Source organism: Exophiala bonariae (genome assembly GCF_035927105.1).
Source record: "Exophiala bonariae strain CCFEE 5792 chromosome Unknown scaffold_6, whole genome shotgun sequence".
Classification (NCBI taxonomy): domain Eukaryota; kingdom Fungi; phylum Ascomycota; class Eurotiomycetes; order Chaetothyriales; family Herpotrichiellaceae; genus Exophiala; species Exophiala bonariae.
The window spans coordinates 119,493-136,772 of record NW_027042481.1 but is presented as its reverse complement, the minus strand read 5'-3'; the positions used below and the strand labels follow the sequence as shown (position 1 = coordinate 136,772).

Genomic DNA, 17,280 nt, shown 5'->3' with positions numbered 1-17,280 from the left:
CCATGGATGACAAAGCCTGGCGTTGTTACTCGTAGGGTCGAAGCACGAATAACGCCAGATGTAAATGGGGGGCGCCCATTCACGAAAGACCTAAGTCAAACAGACGTAAGGAGCATTCTTACTATACAATTCCACATGTCCAGATCGGAATATTTGAGCGTGGACAAGAGACTTAATTTCTGTCAAGGATCATAATTCTTCCTCCTCATCGTGGCCTTTCCTGCCAGCGGTCCTCAATGGATACCAATTCCACTCATTACTGTCATTTTCATCTAGACAACGCTTCGCAGCCTGGTAAGCTTCCATCCGAGATTTTCGTCTTGCCGCGTTCCCTTCTTTCGATTTGGAAGTTTCGACGCTGTCTTCTTCGGCGATACCGTCAAAGACGGAGACATCTATTGAATGCTCCTCTCCCTCGCTCTCGGTCTCAGATTCAATGAGGATGATATTGTCTCCTTGGTGGGTTCCGTTGAAGACGGTCTTTTGTCCAACCTTTAGGTTTGATGAAACAATATCACTCCGCTCGACCTCACTCTCTTGCGAAGCTGTTTCTTGACTGTCTGGTTGTGCGCGTTTCCTTTTCTTCCCACCACCCTGGAGCTCGGGAGCATCCTGGACTTGCTCGCGGACTTGCTCATCATAGAAGAAGATCTTTTCAGAGCACAAATCGCCAAAAAGAGACTTCATACTCATCTCCTGTGTCCATCCCACGGTCTCCACCGTACACGGGCAAATATCCTTGGGGCGAAACTTGCCCACCAAGTGACAAAGTTCGCCATATGATGAATGGCGAGAATAGGGAAAGAATATAGTACTCGGAGTTTTATTCTCTCTCGATGCCGTTGCAGTCGCCGATGTCGGCTTTTGAACCGAGCCCAACAAGTGAGAAGCCTTCGCTAATGCTTCCTTCAAATCCTGCAAAGCGATGTTCTTGTCCTCATCCACCGATAAAATGTCCCCAAGGCCATCCAAGACCAAGTTGTATCCACGCAGTTTTCGAGCCTCTTGAATCTTTTTCTGAAGTTCTGCATTGACATCATCGTTCAGCACTCCTTGACAAAAGTTTCCAAATTCTTGCAAGGCTGTTAGGTCATCGAATGTAAGCCCCCAAGATTGATAAAGGTCTCCAAAACCACCACCTGCTCCTAACTCTTTGAGTTCCGTGCCATCTTTTAGTCTTGAGATGATGGGGCTGATCCAGACGACATTCTTTTGCTTTTTGATGTTAGAATGACAGGGTGTTCCAGGTTCGCAACTGTGTATTTTGACTTTGGTGTCGTTCTTGGTCGTAAGACAGCCTTGGTGCCACATATTACCCAACGCAAAGCCCGTCAAAGCCGGACCCTCAAGAAAACCAAGTTGCTCATGGGTACCAGATCCCAACAACTTGAGTTGGTACTTGTCCACATGTACACGAGAATTGAGGTTATCTGAGAGAGTGATCCATACATTCTCATATCCAAGAGTCCATGATCTGAAATAAAATAGGGTGTCAGTAGGGCATTGTTTGACTTTTTGTATCAGCTCCATAAGACCCTCAGCCTTTGTAGGAAACGTCTTGTAAGGCTCATCGTGGGTTGCAAAAGTCGTGTCAAGATAAAGGCAGTCCAATGACTTGAGACCGGTCATGTACGGCAAGAATATTGGATTCTGAACGATTGAATTGACCCACCAGGGCTCTGCACGGATATCGCCAGTATATACAACAGCCTTGCCATCGCCTTCAAATAGGAACATGACTGCCCCGGGGCAATGATTGGCGTCGAATAGAGTGACTTGCATTCGAGACTTTGGGCCAAGTTCGATCTCGGTTCTTGCTTGAAGGGGGAGTGGCCGAAGAATAGATTTCAGATGGCGATAGGTCAGCTTTCGGTGTTCAAGGATCCCCTTTGCATGATTGATCCGATGGGGATATTTCTCCATCTGGAGGAGCAGTTGCCTCGTGGTTGCTGAGCAGTAGACGAAAGGCATCTTGATGGAATCAAGGCCCAGTAAATGGTCACTGTGGACATGACTAAGAAACAGCGCGTTAGGTCGCGCTTTGTCCGGGTGGTTTCTGAAGTAGTCGACTCGAATACTAGGGAACTCTTTGACTATCCCATCGAACGTCGACATGATCCAAAAGACCACAGTGGCCAGGCATTTGGGCCTGTGCCGAAAGACTTTGGATGCAAGGCTGAGATGGGCAGCAGGCCTGGAGTTCGAGGCCTGCGGGGCAAGGGTAAACTACGGGATGGGATGGCTTGATGCTGAGTCGCCAACTACTCGGTACCTAAGTTAGGTAACTACTGGAGGACAGGAAGGAATGACTGGCATGCAAGGTCCACTCGCATTCACCGGCTGATTAAGGTAGTTTGCGATAGGCGTGTCCAGACTGGAACCACGGTTGAGCTAGGCCCTTAGGCGTTACAGAAGAGAGCCTATTCACGATGCGCTTTCCGGATAGAGACCCCTGCAGTTGGCTGGATGTTCGCCTGATGAGCTGGCTGCCTTGCAGGTTTTGCAGGCCACCTGACAAAGCGGACGATAACGACCAGGTTGTTTGGTGGGTTGAACTTGCTGCTGATGTTGGCGATGGTGATGTGGCACTCATGATCTGGAGTAACTGACCAGGAACCCAGAGAACTAGTTGGTTTGCTAGGTTCACCTGGATGGCAATTCACATATCCGTTTGGTTGAATGAGCCTCCCGCTTCTGCCCCATTTGACCATTTTTGAGTCTTTGAATGGAGAGACTCACATCCTAGGTAGGTTGGGTGATGTGCTGGTTGATAATTGTTACTAAATCATCTTTCTCGGTCTGAGGACATTCTCGTGCCTAATGACTGCCTCATAGGTACCTAGAGAGGGAATTGTACATAGGGAGGTGCTTGATCTTTCCCCTCGCATTGTCTCCTACATGTACTCCCGACCATTCTTCATCAATTCAAATAGTTCCTGTCATCTCCTCGTGGCACTGCTAAACGAAACACCCGCTTCTGTCTCACTAGACGCCCTCAGTCGATTGCAATTCAAAGTTTTGGTGTCGTTCTGCACCTGGATCGCCTGCACCTGTAGCCCCCGCGAGCGGGAATGGGCGGTACCTGAATTCAAACCAGGCCAATCATCCCTGCCTGCGCCGCCAACGAATGTCTCCGGAATTCTAAGCATCTCTCCCTTCAGACTCACCACCTCATCATCGACTTTGATCCTCAAACTCCATGCTCAGTCCAGATACAACGTTGTTCTCCACCGCCCACTGTAGCCCACCTACCTATCTAGTCCCCATGTGCACCCCTTCATAACCGTACACGGATCTTCACTTTCCCAGGACGTTGACAGCTCACTTCATTTCACCTTCGCTGCCCGTCTGTCGCTCTTCTCGCCAAAATTGGTGATCGGCTTAAACATCTCCACGATCTGCCTTCGTCCACTGTCAGAGATCTGCAACTTTCCTCGGTTCTGGCGCCATTGCTCTTTTCCCACTACCCTTCAACAAGACCCCTTAGACACGAGCAGCTGCAACAAGATCACACATCCTCAACATGCGGAAACCATCCATTCCCGACCTGATCTATCAAAAGACGTTTCCTCGCCCAAAGCAGGGTGAACCTGCATCCTTCTATGCCCACGTTCAACGGCACATAGTGGGAGAGGTTCGGGTGGAAGTTCAGACATACTATGGGGCACTCGACACTTTGGAGGCACAATATCCTGGTCTTGACTACACCTATGCTCCACACCGTCGGCGAATGTCTCGCTATCCATGGCATCGCCGCCTATTTCGTGTGTTCGACGAGCTAAGTCTAACCAACGATGAGATATTAAATCTATGTCAGTGGGAAGGAACAAGAGCTGCCAAAGAGAGATATGAGCGAGAGGCACAAACCGAAGTCAAGACCACAACTGCCCATGACGTTGCTGTTGCTCCAAGGGGATCAGGTCCACGAGTCATTTTTGAAGGGTGGTCGACTGAGTCGTCAGCAGAACAATCGATCGATAGCCAGCACGCAGCCAAAGAAGACCCAGCAGACCAAGAATCAGACGACCAACCAAAATCCGAGCAACGTGGTGACAGTCCCGACTCTCTTCCTGCGCCTTCAAACGAAATCCTTGACCTATTGAGAACCGCCATTCAATCTCGATCTAGACTTGAGTCCAGTGTAGCAACAACGCAAGCTTGGGAGCAATGGCTAAAGGACGCATTAGAACGACATGAAATGGATATTGACTCGGTAATGACTGCTCTGGAAGGTATCGATCCAGATCCGCTTGCCCCTTTGGATGATCTCGAAGCCCTTGGCTCACTTCTCACCGACTCCCCCATTCCAGGCCGCACTCCTTCACCTCGTGCACTCTCATCAGCTGAGCAACGGACTTATGATGAGCTACACAACATGGTGGATCAGCTTCAAACAGACAATACCCGACTTGCAGCTGACAATGCAGCTCTGGCTCTATTTTTGAGACGAACGCAGACTGAGGCAGCTAGATGAACAAATTAACGTCGAATCGCTCGCAAAATTACAAACTCCAAAAATTGAACGACCTCCAGAATGATTTCCTCGAATGTCCATTACGCATTTTATTCCAAAAGTTATGAGCACATGGGGGTGTTACTTGTTATTCAGGCCCTACCTGGGTGGAAAATTGATTATTATGACGTTCAGCGTGGCGTTTCGAGGGATTAGGTATACCTAAGGAATGCACTGGTAGTGAATGGGGACAGGATTATGTTTCATGCAAGGTGAATTTTGTCTGAAAGCTTTTATGGGGGGTGGCATTGCCATCTCGAGGTGACCAACGATCCAACAGAGAGGCGTTGGTCCAGAGAGACGTTTACATCGAGTCTTGTCTGCTGAAAAGGCCATGACGACCACTGATAGCGCATATAGACTGGGTAGGAGAGCATTTATTCTACATCGCCAACATTGCGGAGACAGATGCCATTAAAAAGTCCATTCCTCCAAGACTTCCGTACCATCTACATAAGTTTCATACATGATTCATTTTTCTCGTTTCCTCATTTCCCACCCCCGTTGCACCCTTCACGCCGCGACCGTCGTATTCTTCTTCACGACGCCCCTCGCAAACTCGCCAAACGTCAAACCCGTCTTCAAATCGACGACCTCGTCGAGATTCGGCTGCGTAAAGACGGCCAGGGTATTCCTCGCGATCCTCGCGTTGGGGTCCGCGACATTGGCTTTCTCGACGCCCTTGACGAAGTGCGGCACGGCCTTGAAGCGGCCCTGCGTGATCAGCTGCAGCGTCTCGCCGGTCTGGAACGCCAGACTGTCGCGCGGGATCGCGACCTTGTTGATCTCGCCCGTGCGCGACAGGATGTACAGGCCGGACGTCGGGTCCGGCGACGTGGGGAGTTCCGCGAGGTCCTGCGTCGGTGACGATGAAGAAGATTCATCCACGAACATGGCCGACGTCAGGCCCGTCAGACACCCGTGGTCGAGATGCGTCGTGCACCATGTATCGTCGACCTTGCCCTCGGCGGTCTCCAACCCCGGCTCTTTCTTTTCTTCTTCCTGCTCCTCACTGGGAAAATAATGCAACAGCCGAGCCTTACTGGTGCGACTCCCCTGGACCACGCGCTCCAAATACCCGGGCTCATAGCCCTCGATCTCCTGCTCCGCGTAGCGATCGCACGCCCGCGCCACCAACACGGCGGTATCGATGATCAAACGGATCAAATCCTGCCCACTGCCGCGGAACCCCGGGACCTCGTCCTCGGCCGGCCACACGCTCGGCGCCGTGTACTCGTCGAAGCCGGGGAAGTTCTCCCTGTCGAGCTTGAGCGATGCATCTTCTCCGTCTCCTCCTTCTCTTTCACTCCGTTGGTTGTAGAACGAACAGTTGATGTAGTAACTCCCCTTCTTGTCGTCGACGACGCCCTCGCGCAGACTCTCTTTGCCGTGCGACCAGCCGACCAGGTATTTCGCGGGCGCGTTGGTGAGGCGTTCGAGCGTCGGCGCGGGGAGGGCGGCGAGCCGCGACGCGTTGGAGAGCACGGTCGTGCGCAGCGTCGTGAATTCGCGCGGGAGGTCCGTCACCACCAGGATGCCCAGTGACGAGGGTCCGAAGGCTTCGAGCAGCGTCGAGAATGGGATCGAGTTGGATTGCAGTGCTGAGAGGGACACGGTCACGGGCGTCGCGTGTTTGATTGCCATTGTTGAGCGTGTTTGCGTGAGTTTGAGAATTGGGTCGTGGTTGTGTCTAGAGGTGATGGACGATGGAGATGGATTAATGTGTTTTGGCTCAAAGGGGAAAAGATGGAGAATCCAAATTGTTATATCAGAGCGAGAGAAAAAATGTGGGTAAGTCTTCGTAAAAATGTGGTGTCGATCTGTAGACGAAGACGCTGAACACAACGGGGCGTCTAAAAAATAGAGTATTTGATTAACTGCTTCGTTATTCTTACCTCCACGGTAAGGGGATGCCTCTTTCCACCCCAGAATCCTTATGAGAGGACACTAACGCATTGATTTTCCTGCCTCTAGAGTTTTGCACTCATAGCGGAGTGCGAAAGGCAGAACAACACGAATGCAACGTTGGGTTTATCAAAACAACTCCACCACGCGTGGTGGCGGCGATGGATATCAACGGCAAGCATGGAGATCATCGGGCACCTCCGATATCTTTTATGTGAGTACGACGCCTGCGGATGGCTTGAGTAGCCGAGGCTCCTTGGACCAGCCCCTCGCCGGCGAAAGTCGAGTCTGATTAGCTATCGTGATCCCTGGTGCAGATCATGCGGGCGCCACCGAGGTCAGGTACTGCATGGGGAGAGCTTACGGAGGAGCTGGGGCACCAAGAGGGGTAAAATTGAATGTAGAAAAAAAAGTATTTTGTTGATCGTTGGAGGTCTTCGTCGAATACGAGTGTTGTTCCCATCAATTAAGGTATTGAATATATTATTTTTTGATCTGTATATCATTCCACCTCTTCAGTCTTGTATTTGCATATCTTTTACCACTTGGTTAATCCAAATCCTTCGAGTAGATTCGGAAGGTATGGAGTACCCCAACCGGTGACAGCATCCCACCCCTCTGTGGCAGGGAAACCTGAAGTGTTGCAGCCGGCCGAGGTACCGTTCGTCACATCAGTAAATAGCTTGTGTCCATGAGCATAGAGCCAGGGGTTGAGGAATCCGATGGGAGGTCTTCCTTCCGTGATCAAAGCGTCGTTCAACAGGGCGAAGACTGCGGCGCAGATAGGCGATGACCCTGAGGTCCCAACCAATCCATGTGTGCTGCCGTTCCAGATGGTTGGGAACACTTGACCAATGCAGGAGAGATCGGGGTATGCGCGACCTGGGGAAAACGATGTTGTTAGCCTTGACTTTCTTGAAGGTAGATGGCAAATACTACTTACCTGATTTATTGTAGAAACCATCATAAAGACCGTTCAGACCAGCAACGTAGCCATCAACTGCACCGGCTTGGTACTCAGGCTGAGGGAAATAGTTGCTGAAACCGGCGCCGCTGGTGAAGTAGGCTCCTGAACGAAGTTTCCTCCATGCTGCAGATTCAGGAAAGCCCGTGGTAGCACCAACACTCGTCACATAAGGACAGTCCGCGGGGAAGCTGGGCATGAACATGTAGGTTGAGTTATCAACATTGCTGATACATGTTTCATCCGTACCAACACCAAAGTCTCCGCTGGAGAAGAACAAAGAGACGCCTCGTGCACCGAGTTGAGCAAACTGCTTGCATACTGCTTCCGCATAGGCTTTGCTTACAGTTTGTTCATCATCACCATACGAGGTCGAAATCACCTGGGGGATGTCGTCCTGCGCCACAATATAATTGGCCCACGTCAGGAATGGCTCGTCGCTGTTGTCGGTGGTTAGAAGATCTGGGACATAGGTCGGATTGCGGCCCCCGGTATGATAAGCAACCAATGGTGTGGGATAGCCCACACCGATCATGTACTCAGCATCGAGATTAGCCTCCAAATCTCTGTCCTCATCGGCAACATTGGTGCCATTGTCGATCACTCCTCCATCGATGGAGATGGTCTCAAATTCGTATGCATATGCCTGAGCTTCTGGACGGTATAAGCCCAAGAAGATGCTGATATCGGACCGATTCGTCGCTTCCTCGAGGTAGTTGGTATGGCCCATCTTGTTCACACCAGCGGACTTGGCAACATAGTCCAAAGTTCCGTAGAGAGTTCTGACACAGTCGGGAGTGACGCTCGTGAAATTACAGACGGCAGAGACAGTAGCATTATCCGGCAGAGGAACAAGAGGAGCGGGAGACCAATCATCAGCGACCACTGCAACATGGTTTGTACGCCTCTTGATTTCGTTTCGCTTCTTGTGGCCTTCAAGTCTGGCCCACGAATTGGTGGGTTGAATGGTGCTGATATGCTCGTGGAGATGGAGAGGAAGTGAGTATCCTTCGGTTCGTACCAGGGTTGATCCGTCCTTGTGCTCGTAGACCGAGTATTCGGTGTCAAGCATTTCCTCTACCATGGAAAGAGGTAGAGTGATGGAGATCCAATCCTTGGCTGGACTGTACGAGACATGATGAGGTTCAACACCATGAGTTTCCAACCATTGATGTACAGCATTCGATGCTTCAGCGGATGGTTTGACCAGTTCATTTACCTCTTCGGCAGAAAGATGTTGTCCATATCGAGGATGAGCTGGATCTGACACTATTCTTCAAGTTAGCAGGTCTAAAGAAGTCGACCAATCTACTGTTGTGGAGCGATTGCTTGCCTTCGTAAAGATGCCTCTCAAGTTCCCAGAAACGGTTTTGCGATAGACCTATGGAGAGGCTGATCAAATGATCACCTGGAGCTGCACCCAAGTTTGTCCATGCTCGAGGAGCAGGATGAAAGTCCTTGACAGCGAAGTCGGTTCGTCGCGTGATAGGATTAGCATGGGAAGTTTGGAAGCAGGTCAACAACGACAACGAAGCTACCAAGACGCTGGAAACACGTACGGCTGCCATCTTGAGAAGAGTGAAAAGATGTCAGGAACAAGAAGAGCAGAAGATCGAGGTGGGCGAGGTGGCATTTTTGTCTTCTTCGACTATAATGGGTTCCAACCATCGCACCTTCTCCCAATGGCACTCTATTTTTCTTTGTTGGAATGTACTACGCGGGCTTCATCTGCTTCGCAGACGTCATGGAGGATTCCTGGGCTGCAGTTCGAGGAAACGACTTGCCTGAAAGGAGAGATCTCCGAAAGATAAAGCAAGAGCTGAGGTTGTATCGGCAGCAATCCAAGGTCAATTGGCCAATGCGTTGAAGTGGACGTTTGACGATCTTTCTTTCTTAATGTCCTGGGGAACTGGGTACACCGAGGACCTACTTGAGCTAAAGCTTCACATTGGTCAAGACTTAAGTTGAGCTTCTTATCTGAGATTAGTGTTGAAGGATGGGATAGCTGGGGCATGGTGGGCATGAAATCAGGTTGGTGGGTGTGGCCGAGGCAGACGAGATAAGCTTCGACAGGGTTGAAAGTGGCATGTCTTGTTCACCCACAAGCAATGTTGATCCCGATGCTACCCTTCCTTCGTATGCATTCGTACGCTCCAACTAACCACTCCGGACCTTCCTCATTGAGGATTTCCGTTTCGTAAAGTCGCCATCAGATGTCGTGTGTCGACAGTGGCTGGTAACGATAGTGGCAATTCTAAAACTTTGACGGGATTCATGTTCAAGTCCAAGTTCGATGGGTGAGGACAGAAACTCGAAGCAGACGTGACTTTGCATTGCTCGGCCTGCCTGTTCCTGCAGGTTCAATTTGTAGCGAATACGGGATGAGTAAGAGGATGTCACAGGTGAGTGATTTGATACGACAAGGGGACACAGGGTAAAAGTGTAAGGTTACCACCAGGTTTTGTACGAAATACTCCCGGTTTACGCCCCCGGCACGTCCAAGACCTGTGGCTTACGGGCTCCTCAACCACTAAGTACCTCTTGGTAAGTACTTCTTACTTCGTTGACACACATCTTACACTGGACGTGCTCACCTTTTTCGTCTCGCGGAGAATTCCATTGATCTATCAGTGTTTGCTATGGTAATGAACACAGACTTCATATCTTTTCTATCAAGCTGTTTTCACAGCACCGTTGGAAAATGCCTGCCTGTCCTGCTCGTATTGCCTCGCAAAATCAATAACGCTTTGTTTCCACGGCCTATAGACAACGCCAAGGTGCTTTCGGGATCTGGTGTTGTCAAGCACAAAGTGATCTGCCAGCACCTTTGTGCCCGGTGTGCCACGAGGCACGTTTTGGATCCAGTTCGAATTCGAAAACTCCTGGTGAAGTAGATCGACGACCTGCTGGAAATCATACGCATGGTTTGCGACGATATATCGCCCATTAGCTTCTGGCCGATACAGTGCATTGATGTGAGCTTGTGCAACTTCCGATATATCAGTCATCCAGGGCATAATGGTTCGAGGCAAGTCTTTCTCTTGGCCGTCGATGAGCTTCGACAGATCCGAGTTGGTTGAGTTCATATCTGCAGCTGAACCAACATGCTGACCATAAGAGCCCCAAGTATGACAGGGGTTGATGGCCACCATGTCAAAATGTCTTGATTCCGCTTTCATAAATTCCCATGCCGCTCTCTCCGCAAGAGCCTTCGACGCCGTGTACACCGGCGGAAAAATGGTATACGTGGATGCTTTCTCATATGTCAATGGGTTCCAGTCGGCTTCCGTGTACGTGTAGCCAGGACGATGAAAGCCAGTAGCGTGAACGGGGTCAATGCAGGCCGCAACGGAACTGGTAAATACCACTCGACGAACGTTGGGTTCTTTAGCTGCGGCTTTCAATGCCGACAACGCTCCTTCTATTGCGGGATCCAGAACTTCAGCTTTTGCGTCGCTGAATTTGTACTTGAAGGGCGAAGCAACATGAAAGACGGCATCGCAACCTCGAACAGCTTCGTCGAATGCCGTGGAAACCGTTATGTCAGGTACGATGAAAACAACAATGCTGGAACCATATCGCTGCTCCAGGGGAGTTCTTGCCGATTCCCTTCTTACTGCTGCATGGATTTTGACGCCCTTCTGCACCAGCTCGTCCATAATGGCAGCGGCGTAGAAGGCATTTGCGCCCGTCACCAGCACAGTGTGATAGTCTTGAGCTGCTGCCATGTTACTTTGAGAGGTCAATGACCTTGGAGACAAGATGAATATGAACGAAGAAAACGCTCGCCCAGCTTGTGTCTGTCTTTTTGAGTCAGGTACTCGAACTGCAGTCGACACCCCTGTATCAAACGTTTGAGGGGACACAGAAGGTTTGTGGAGAAGAAGCCGGCGTGGTACGGCCCCCCCACAAAGAGGCCTCATATTGAGCTTCCCGGTCTACAGAATCGCTCGCCCTACCTTTTTGCCCAGAAAGGCTGGGGGACCATAAGTGGAGCCACTTTCGCAGTGCCTTCCCCACAAACCTGGGGTTGGTCCACAATGTTTAGTCCATGTACAACTGCAGTCCGAGCACATTCTCATGGCTTCGACTCCGAGGCGAGGTTTAGACCACCAGCTAGCTGAAAAGCTCCGTACAAAAGCTTTGCTGCAAGACGATCTACTTGTAGACCGCGAGTCCCTCATTCTCCAGATCAATTCTGGTACCTCTCTACCACGAACATCTAGACCTTGCTATAGCCTTCTTCTAGACCACTCTGAGTAGGGCAAAAGCCAACTCAGGATATCACATTACTACCGATATGGGTGAGACAATGACTACCGCGGCACACCTTGAGTATCGAGAAGCCAACGCAGAAGTTCATATCAAGACCATCATCCTCGTCATAGTATGTCCCCCCTGAATCGCCATCCTTTCAGGATACATGTCCAGCTGACACGCATCCTATAGGCTGTCAACGTTGTTTACTTTGCCCAGCTCGTCAATGTTGTCGGCTCAGGTGCCTATGCTCGGTCTATATCAGCTGTAGTTGGTGGTGAGGCAGACATTGTGTGGCTCACCTCGGTGATCAGTATCCTTACCGTTGTCTTGAGTCCTCCTGTCAGCCAAGCGACCGACTATTGGGGCCGAAAATGGTTCCTCGTTGTGCTGACCGCGCTGGGTTGCGTGGGATCCATCGTTGTGTCCCGTGCCGACTCGATGGCTATGGCGATTGCTGGCTTTACGGTAACCGGCCTCTCTTACGGCGCTCAGCCCCTTCTTCACGCCGTCACGTCTGAGGTGTTGCCTCGGAAGCATCGACCGTATGCTCAAGCAAGTGTCAACGTCTCTGCTTCTCTCGGTGCTATATTTGGTCTTCTCGTTGGCGGAGCCCTTACTCGGAACAATCATCCGAATGGCTTTCGAACTTACTGGTATATCACTGCTGCTATCTATGCTGTCGGCGCAGCTGCATGTGGCTTGCTCTACAACCCTCCACCACGGGAGCTGCAACTCAGCCTGACACTCCAAGAGAAGTTGCGAAAGCTCGACTGGCTCGGCTATCTGCTCCTTATGTCAGGGCTGGTTCTGTTCTGTCTGGGCCTCTCATGGTCTCAAAATCCATATCCCTGGACTAGCGCTCGAGTACTTGCTACTTTCCTCGTCGGTGTGGTCTTGACCGTCGCACTGGTCATCCACCAGTGGCGTTTCAAGAGTGATGGAATGTTCCATCACGCACTCTTTAGAGGTCGTAACTTCGTGCTCGGTGTCTTTTGCATCTTCTGCGAGGGCATAACCTTCTTCGCTGCCAACAACTACTTTGCATTCGAAGTCAGTGTCTTCTATGCCACAGATCCGCTGACCATCGGTCTGCATTATACCATTGCCTTCTACACTTTTGGGCTTTTCGCGGTTGTTGCCGGACTTTACTGCTGGAAGACCAAAACCGTGCGGCTACCCATCATCGTCGCCTTCCTGTCATTCGTCATATTCGATATTCTCATGGCGACTTCGGACGCTCATACCCCTGAAGCCAACATCTGGGCCTATCCTATCTTCTTAGGCCTGGGCCTGGGCTTCTGCTTGACAGCTTTGATCACGGCCGCGCAGTTTTCAGCTCCGGTCGAGCTTATTGCTGTGGCATCAGGTCTTTTGATCGGCGTCCGCAGCCTTGGGGGTTCCATAGGACTCGCTATTTACAACGCCATCTTCAATAACGTGCTCAGCAACAATCTCGGCCCCAAAATTGCCGCCGCAGCATTGCCACTAGGGCTGCCAGCAGAATCTTTAGGTCCCCTCATCGGAGCTCTTACAGCACACGATAATGCGGCTCTCGCTCAGATTCCAGGCGTCAACGAGGACATCATTGGTGCTGCTGCGGGCGCTCTTCTTGATGCTTTCGGTCTTGCGTTCCGCTACGTGTGGGTAGCTGCTGGATGCTTCGCACTACTGGCCTTGATAGGTAAGTTCAGTATTTACTACTGTATTGTTGTTGAGTCAGCTCTGACCGGTTTCTCATGACAGCATCGCTCTTCATTACAAATCCCACTGGAGATTTCAATGCGCATATCGACGCGCCGGTAGAAATTGATACTATTGCGGAAATTGGAGGAGAGCAGGGCAGCTCCGATAAAGAGATCCAGAGATCAGTGACATAGAAGAGGCCCTGTGCTCAAACAAGCAAAGAAGTTACTAGTTCCTGCTGACCTACCGTGCATGTGCTACTCCCATGTCATCGTGGGATGTCGTGCTATATAATGGAATAAAACCTGAACCATCTCGTGGCTATGACCTCTTACTATTGCATACCTTTCTCGGATCATCTCGGAGAGCCCGTGATTTCAGCTAACATCCAAGTCAAGCATGGGTGGCGAGCTAAGGAGGCCCTGCCACTCGAAAACAAAAATTAACCCTGACTTCTCGGCCACATGACATCTTAGTTTCCCTAACACAGTCATTATATACGACCGCAGTAATCGACTAACCCACTTGAACATAGGTGGTTAGTGGTATCTAGCCAGTTTGAGGACAGCCTTTGAAGAGTAAGAGCATTTCTACAGAAATCTACTCCTAGGCCCGAAGTGAACCACCGCAATCACAGCCTTAGCTACTTTGGAATAACCGGAATTGTCAACGAGCTAGGATACTCGCCGCCCGCGTGCAACACATGCACACCGACATTCTCGTCCTCTGGCTCCGTCAACCGACACATCTCCGTCTCCGGCAAGCACATATCATGACCACTGACGCGCAACATGATCCCTTCTCCCGCCGCGAACGTCATGCCGATCGGCCAGATCGGAATCTCCAAGCGCACGATCGATCCCACCGGCTCGATCGCCCGGCGGATCCGATGTGTATAGAAGGGTTCGACCGCAGACAGTGACGAGGACCGATCGAGACTGACTGCATGCGACGCGCGCAAGAAGCCTTGTGGTCCTAGCGTCTTCACGACGTTGACGTCAGGCACTTTCTCATCCGGTACGGGGCACGGGTAGTTCAAATGGGCCAGGGGCTCGCCAGCTGAGTTGATCTTCCTGATTTGGACGACGACGTCCATGTCGTTGGAGTCTGGAGTCGAGAGGAATAGTGTTGCCAGGGAGGGGCCGGCAAGCTCGGTTTCCGCCGGGAAGAAGAGACGGAAGTCTAGAGAAGCGGTTAGATGGTGCGCTTCGTACTGCGCGGAGGTGGCTTCCGTTGGAGACTCAGTCTGAAGTGTGCGATTGGCTGCATTGAGGTAGAAGGTCGTGAGTTGCTGGCGCGCCAATGGGTACTCTTTTTCAGGTCTCTCTAGCACCGTGGCCGCCGGGCTAACAGTATCGAAGCCCAGTAAAGACAGGCGTACACTGGGGATATCCCGCTCCCAGCCGTTGTCGATGCCCTTGGCATATCGATCGAAATAGCGTTGCAACTCATCACTGATTTCTGGCCGGTACAGATCGTACCCTGAAGATGTAGCCTTATTAGCAAAAGAGCAAGCAATCGTCGTAACGACAACCCAAAACAGGAGAAGAAAGGGGGAGTGGACTTTAAGAGTGTTACTTACATTCCTGATATGGATGCACACGTAGCCATTTTTGCGTTGTCTTTGCCTTCCTGAAAGTCTCGAATGAGCCATTTGTGTGTAACATGCTGGAGTAAGATGCCAGCACGTATAGCGGGACATTGTCGATTCTCTCTACGGGTATACGCTTGGCTTCCCAATAGTCGTCGTATAATGGGTGAGACGGGAGCATAGCGACCATATTCTCGACGCCTTCTGGACCGGCAAAGCCGCCTGAAATCATCTTGTGGAAGCCAGCGATATGAGGTCGCCCACCACGCGCGACAAAATGTCGATATGCGTCTGTATAGCTCTCCCAAGGTGCAAGAGCTTTCAAGGCTGGATGCGATAAACGAGCAGCGAAGTTGATTTGAGAGATTGCGAGCCACGAGTTGCCCGCCATGACGACTGAGCCGTTACACCACGGCCGACGGGCTAGCCAGTCTATTACGTCCCAGATATCCTGTGCTTCTTGATTGCCCCAATGGGCTATGATACCTTCACTGTGACCGGCGCCCCGAGCATCAATGTTGATCACTGCGTAGCCTCGCTCTGACCATTCTGCAGGATCCGGAGCCTCAAACTTCTCATATCCCGAAGTCCTGCCTTTGGCAATGGCGGCTCGGAAAGGTGCCATGAAGTCGTAGTTCTGAGGACCAGTGCCGGTTTTACCGTACGGGCTCCAAGGTAGAATAGCAGGCACTGGGTCACTTTCAGACGTTGCGGGACGAAAGATATCGGTGTATAATCGTTTGCCATCACGTACGATAATGGCCTGATCCCTTTCGAAGATCGTATCGACACCGAACGCTCGATATCCTTCCGACTTACGGTATCCTTTGGCAAGTGTCGACTTGCCTGGTTTGAAGCCTTGATAGTTGTAATGGGGGTGCTCAGAGGCAGAGAGGATATGGCTGACGATCGTATCAGGAAATTGCTCCTGTATCAACAAGCCGGCATGTCCTGGCGGGGCATGACCAGCACCCTCGTCTGTGTTGCCAGTTGGTGAGGACATGAGAATCTGCCAAAGGATCGGTTTTCGTCGCTGGCATGTTGTTAAAGCTTTGAAGGTCAGTCTTGTATGTGCTCATAGGCCATGAATAAAGTTCCCGCCTGTTGAGACATGTTCTCGGGATGCTGTGGTGAGAGGGTCCTCCACAGTTAGCCGAGTAGATATCTCCACAAACTAACCACCCTCAATTTGTGGGGAAGGTATCCACGCCAAGTCTGAGAACAGTGACAATGGCCGTGCTTGCTGTGTAGAGTAGTGGCGGATCTAGCCCAAGCTATTACTGACTTGCTGCATGTGATGGTAGAACATCTCGACAAAGTTAAAACATGGGGTTGCTGTTAGAGGACTTACGACTGGAATAGCACATAATGTGGGATTCAGAAATTTCCGATGTTTATTAAGAGAACCCTGAGCCCTTCAAAGCATCGTTGATACCTATCTCGAATGCTGCCGATCTTCATCCCTCGCCATGTCCAGAATAAATGCTGATCGTAGGCCTCGAAGAACCCAGCCCCGTCTCTATCAAGATACTAACAGTAAGACCAGTTGCACTTCAACTCAACGAAATCTCGTTTGAGTGGGGAGATAGCTATGATGCGAAGGTATGACCAGGGAGCCCGATTACCTAGGAGAGCTTGAAGTTAACTCTGTTGCAGGACTGGGGTCGTCTCAGGGCTATCATTGCGCCGACTCTTGTGGTAAGTCATGTTTCTTGTGCACTGCTCCTGCGCCGTATCAAAGTTTCAAGAGATATTGATGGGAGGGACTTGCATAGATCGATTATACCGAAGTCACGGGAAACAAATGGGACGCATTGCCCGCTGAGGAATTTGTTGGAATGGTTTCAAGCGAGGGCTTCGTTGGGGATCCCCTTGTCGACACGCAGCACTTTCTTGGTGGCTCCAAATTCGAGAAAATCTCGGATGATGAAGTCTTTGGATATCATCAGCTTCGAGCGGCTCATCAAAGATACACTGACGCGGGGAAAAAGACGGTTGAGGCCAAAGGCCATGGTCATGCATTGATCAGGCACTATTATAAGAAAATCGATGGAGACTGGAAGCTGGCAGGGCTGCGCCCAACAGTCCGGTGGAACGAATTTGCCTTCCATAAGATCTTCAAAGGCCACTAATCGGGCTACTTCTCTCGTGAAATGACATATCATTCAGTTCACAGCCTCATAGTCTTCTTCTTTCAACCTTTTATGTCAAAACACATACTGAATTGTCGTATTCTGGCATTAATTTGCCTAAAGTCCAGGGGGCCTGTTACAACGCAAATCCCAGCTTTGAGCCTGCGGATGTGTATATTCAACCTTCGAGCTCGCGGGCGTCCTCGAGATTGAAACCGAGTCTTGCATCCTG

At 50.8% G+C, this 17,280-nt stretch overlaps 8 protein-coding genes across 8 annotated transcripts; 3 read left to right on the top strand and 5 right to left on the bottom strand.

Annotated features, from left to right (window-relative positions):
• Positions 1 to 189: 189 nt before the first annotated feature.
• On the bottom strand, positions 190 to 1,971 carry LTR84_011518 (uncharacterized protein; the record flags this gene model as incomplete). Its single annotated transcript, XM_064855047.1, has 1 exon — positions 190 to 1,971. One exon carries the CDS (start codon positions 1,969 to 1,971, stop codon positions 190 to 192), a length of 1,782 nt encoding a protein of 593 aa, XP_064708636.1.
• A 1,552-nt stretch (positions 1,972 to 3,523) lies between these two features.
• Positions 3,524 to 4,474, top strand: LTR84_011517 (uncharacterized protein; the record flags this gene model as incomplete). The annotated part of the gene is made up of 1 exon (XM_064855046.1): positions 3,524 to 4,474. The coding sequence occupies one exon, from the start codon at positions 3,524 to 3,526 to the stop codon at positions 4,472 to 4,474; it is 951 nt and encodes a 316-aa protein (XP_064708635.1).
• A 552-nt stretch (positions 4,475 to 5,026) lies between these two features.
• Positions 5,027 to 6,157, bottom strand: LTR84_011516 (uncharacterized protein; the record flags this gene model as incomplete). The annotated part of the gene is made up of 1 exon (XM_064855045.1): positions 5,027 to 6,157. The coding sequence occupies one exon, from the start codon at positions 6,155 to 6,157 to the stop codon at positions 5,027 to 5,029; it is 1,131 nt and encodes a 376-aa protein (XP_064708634.1).
• Positions 6,158 to 6,956: 799 nt separating this feature from the next.
• On the bottom strand, positions 6,957 to 8,950 carry LTR84_011515 (uncharacterized protein; the record flags this gene model as incomplete). The annotated part of the gene is made up of 3 exons (XM_064855044.1): positions 6,957 to 7,300; positions 7,362 to 8,651; positions 8,695 to 8,950. 3 exons carry the CDS (start codon positions 8,948 to 8,950, stop codon positions 6,957 to 6,959), a joined length of 1,890 nt encoding a protein of 629 aa, XP_064708633.1.
• A 1,104-nt stretch (positions 8,951 to 10,054) lies between these two features.
• On the bottom strand, positions 10,055 to 11,110 carry LTR84_011514 (uncharacterized protein; the record flags this gene model as incomplete). Its single annotated transcript, XM_064855043.1, has 1 exon — positions 10,055 to 11,110. The coding sequence occupies one exon, from the start codon at positions 11,108 to 11,110 to the stop codon at positions 10,055 to 10,057; it is 1,056 nt and encodes a 351-aa protein (XP_064708632.1).
• A 572-nt stretch (positions 11,111 to 11,682) lies between these two features.
• Positions 11,683 to 13,519, top strand: LTR84_011513 (uncharacterized protein; the record flags this gene model as incomplete). Its single annotated transcript, XM_064855042.1, has 3 exons — positions 11,683 to 11,769; positions 11,832 to 13,323; positions 13,386 to 13,519. 3 exons carry the CDS (start codon positions 11,683 to 11,685, stop codon positions 13,517 to 13,519), a joined length of 1,713 nt encoding a protein of 570 aa, XP_064708631.1.
• A 449-nt stretch (positions 13,520 to 13,968) lies between these two features.
• On the bottom strand, positions 13,969 to 15,919 carry LTR84_011512 (uncharacterized protein; the record flags this gene model as incomplete). Its single annotated transcript, XM_064855041.1, has 2 exons — positions 13,969 to 14,807; positions 14,908 to 15,919. 2 exons carry the CDS (start codon positions 15,917 to 15,919, stop codon positions 13,969 to 13,971), a joined length of 1,851 nt encoding a protein of 616 aa, XP_064708630.1.
• A 466-nt stretch (positions 15,920 to 16,385) lies between these two features.
• Positions 16,386 to 17,048, top strand: ARP1 (centractin- actin- protein of the dynactin complex; the record flags this gene model as incomplete). The annotated part of the gene is made up of 4 exons (XM_064855040.1): positions 16,386 to 16,407; positions 16,463 to 16,518; positions 16,573 to 16,614; positions 16,692 to 17,048. The coding sequence occupies 4 exons, from the start codon at positions 16,386 to 16,388 to the stop codon at positions 17,046 to 17,048; spliced, it is 477 nt and encodes a 158-aa protein (XP_064708629.1).
• Positions 17,049 to 17,280: the final 232 nt, after the last annotated feature.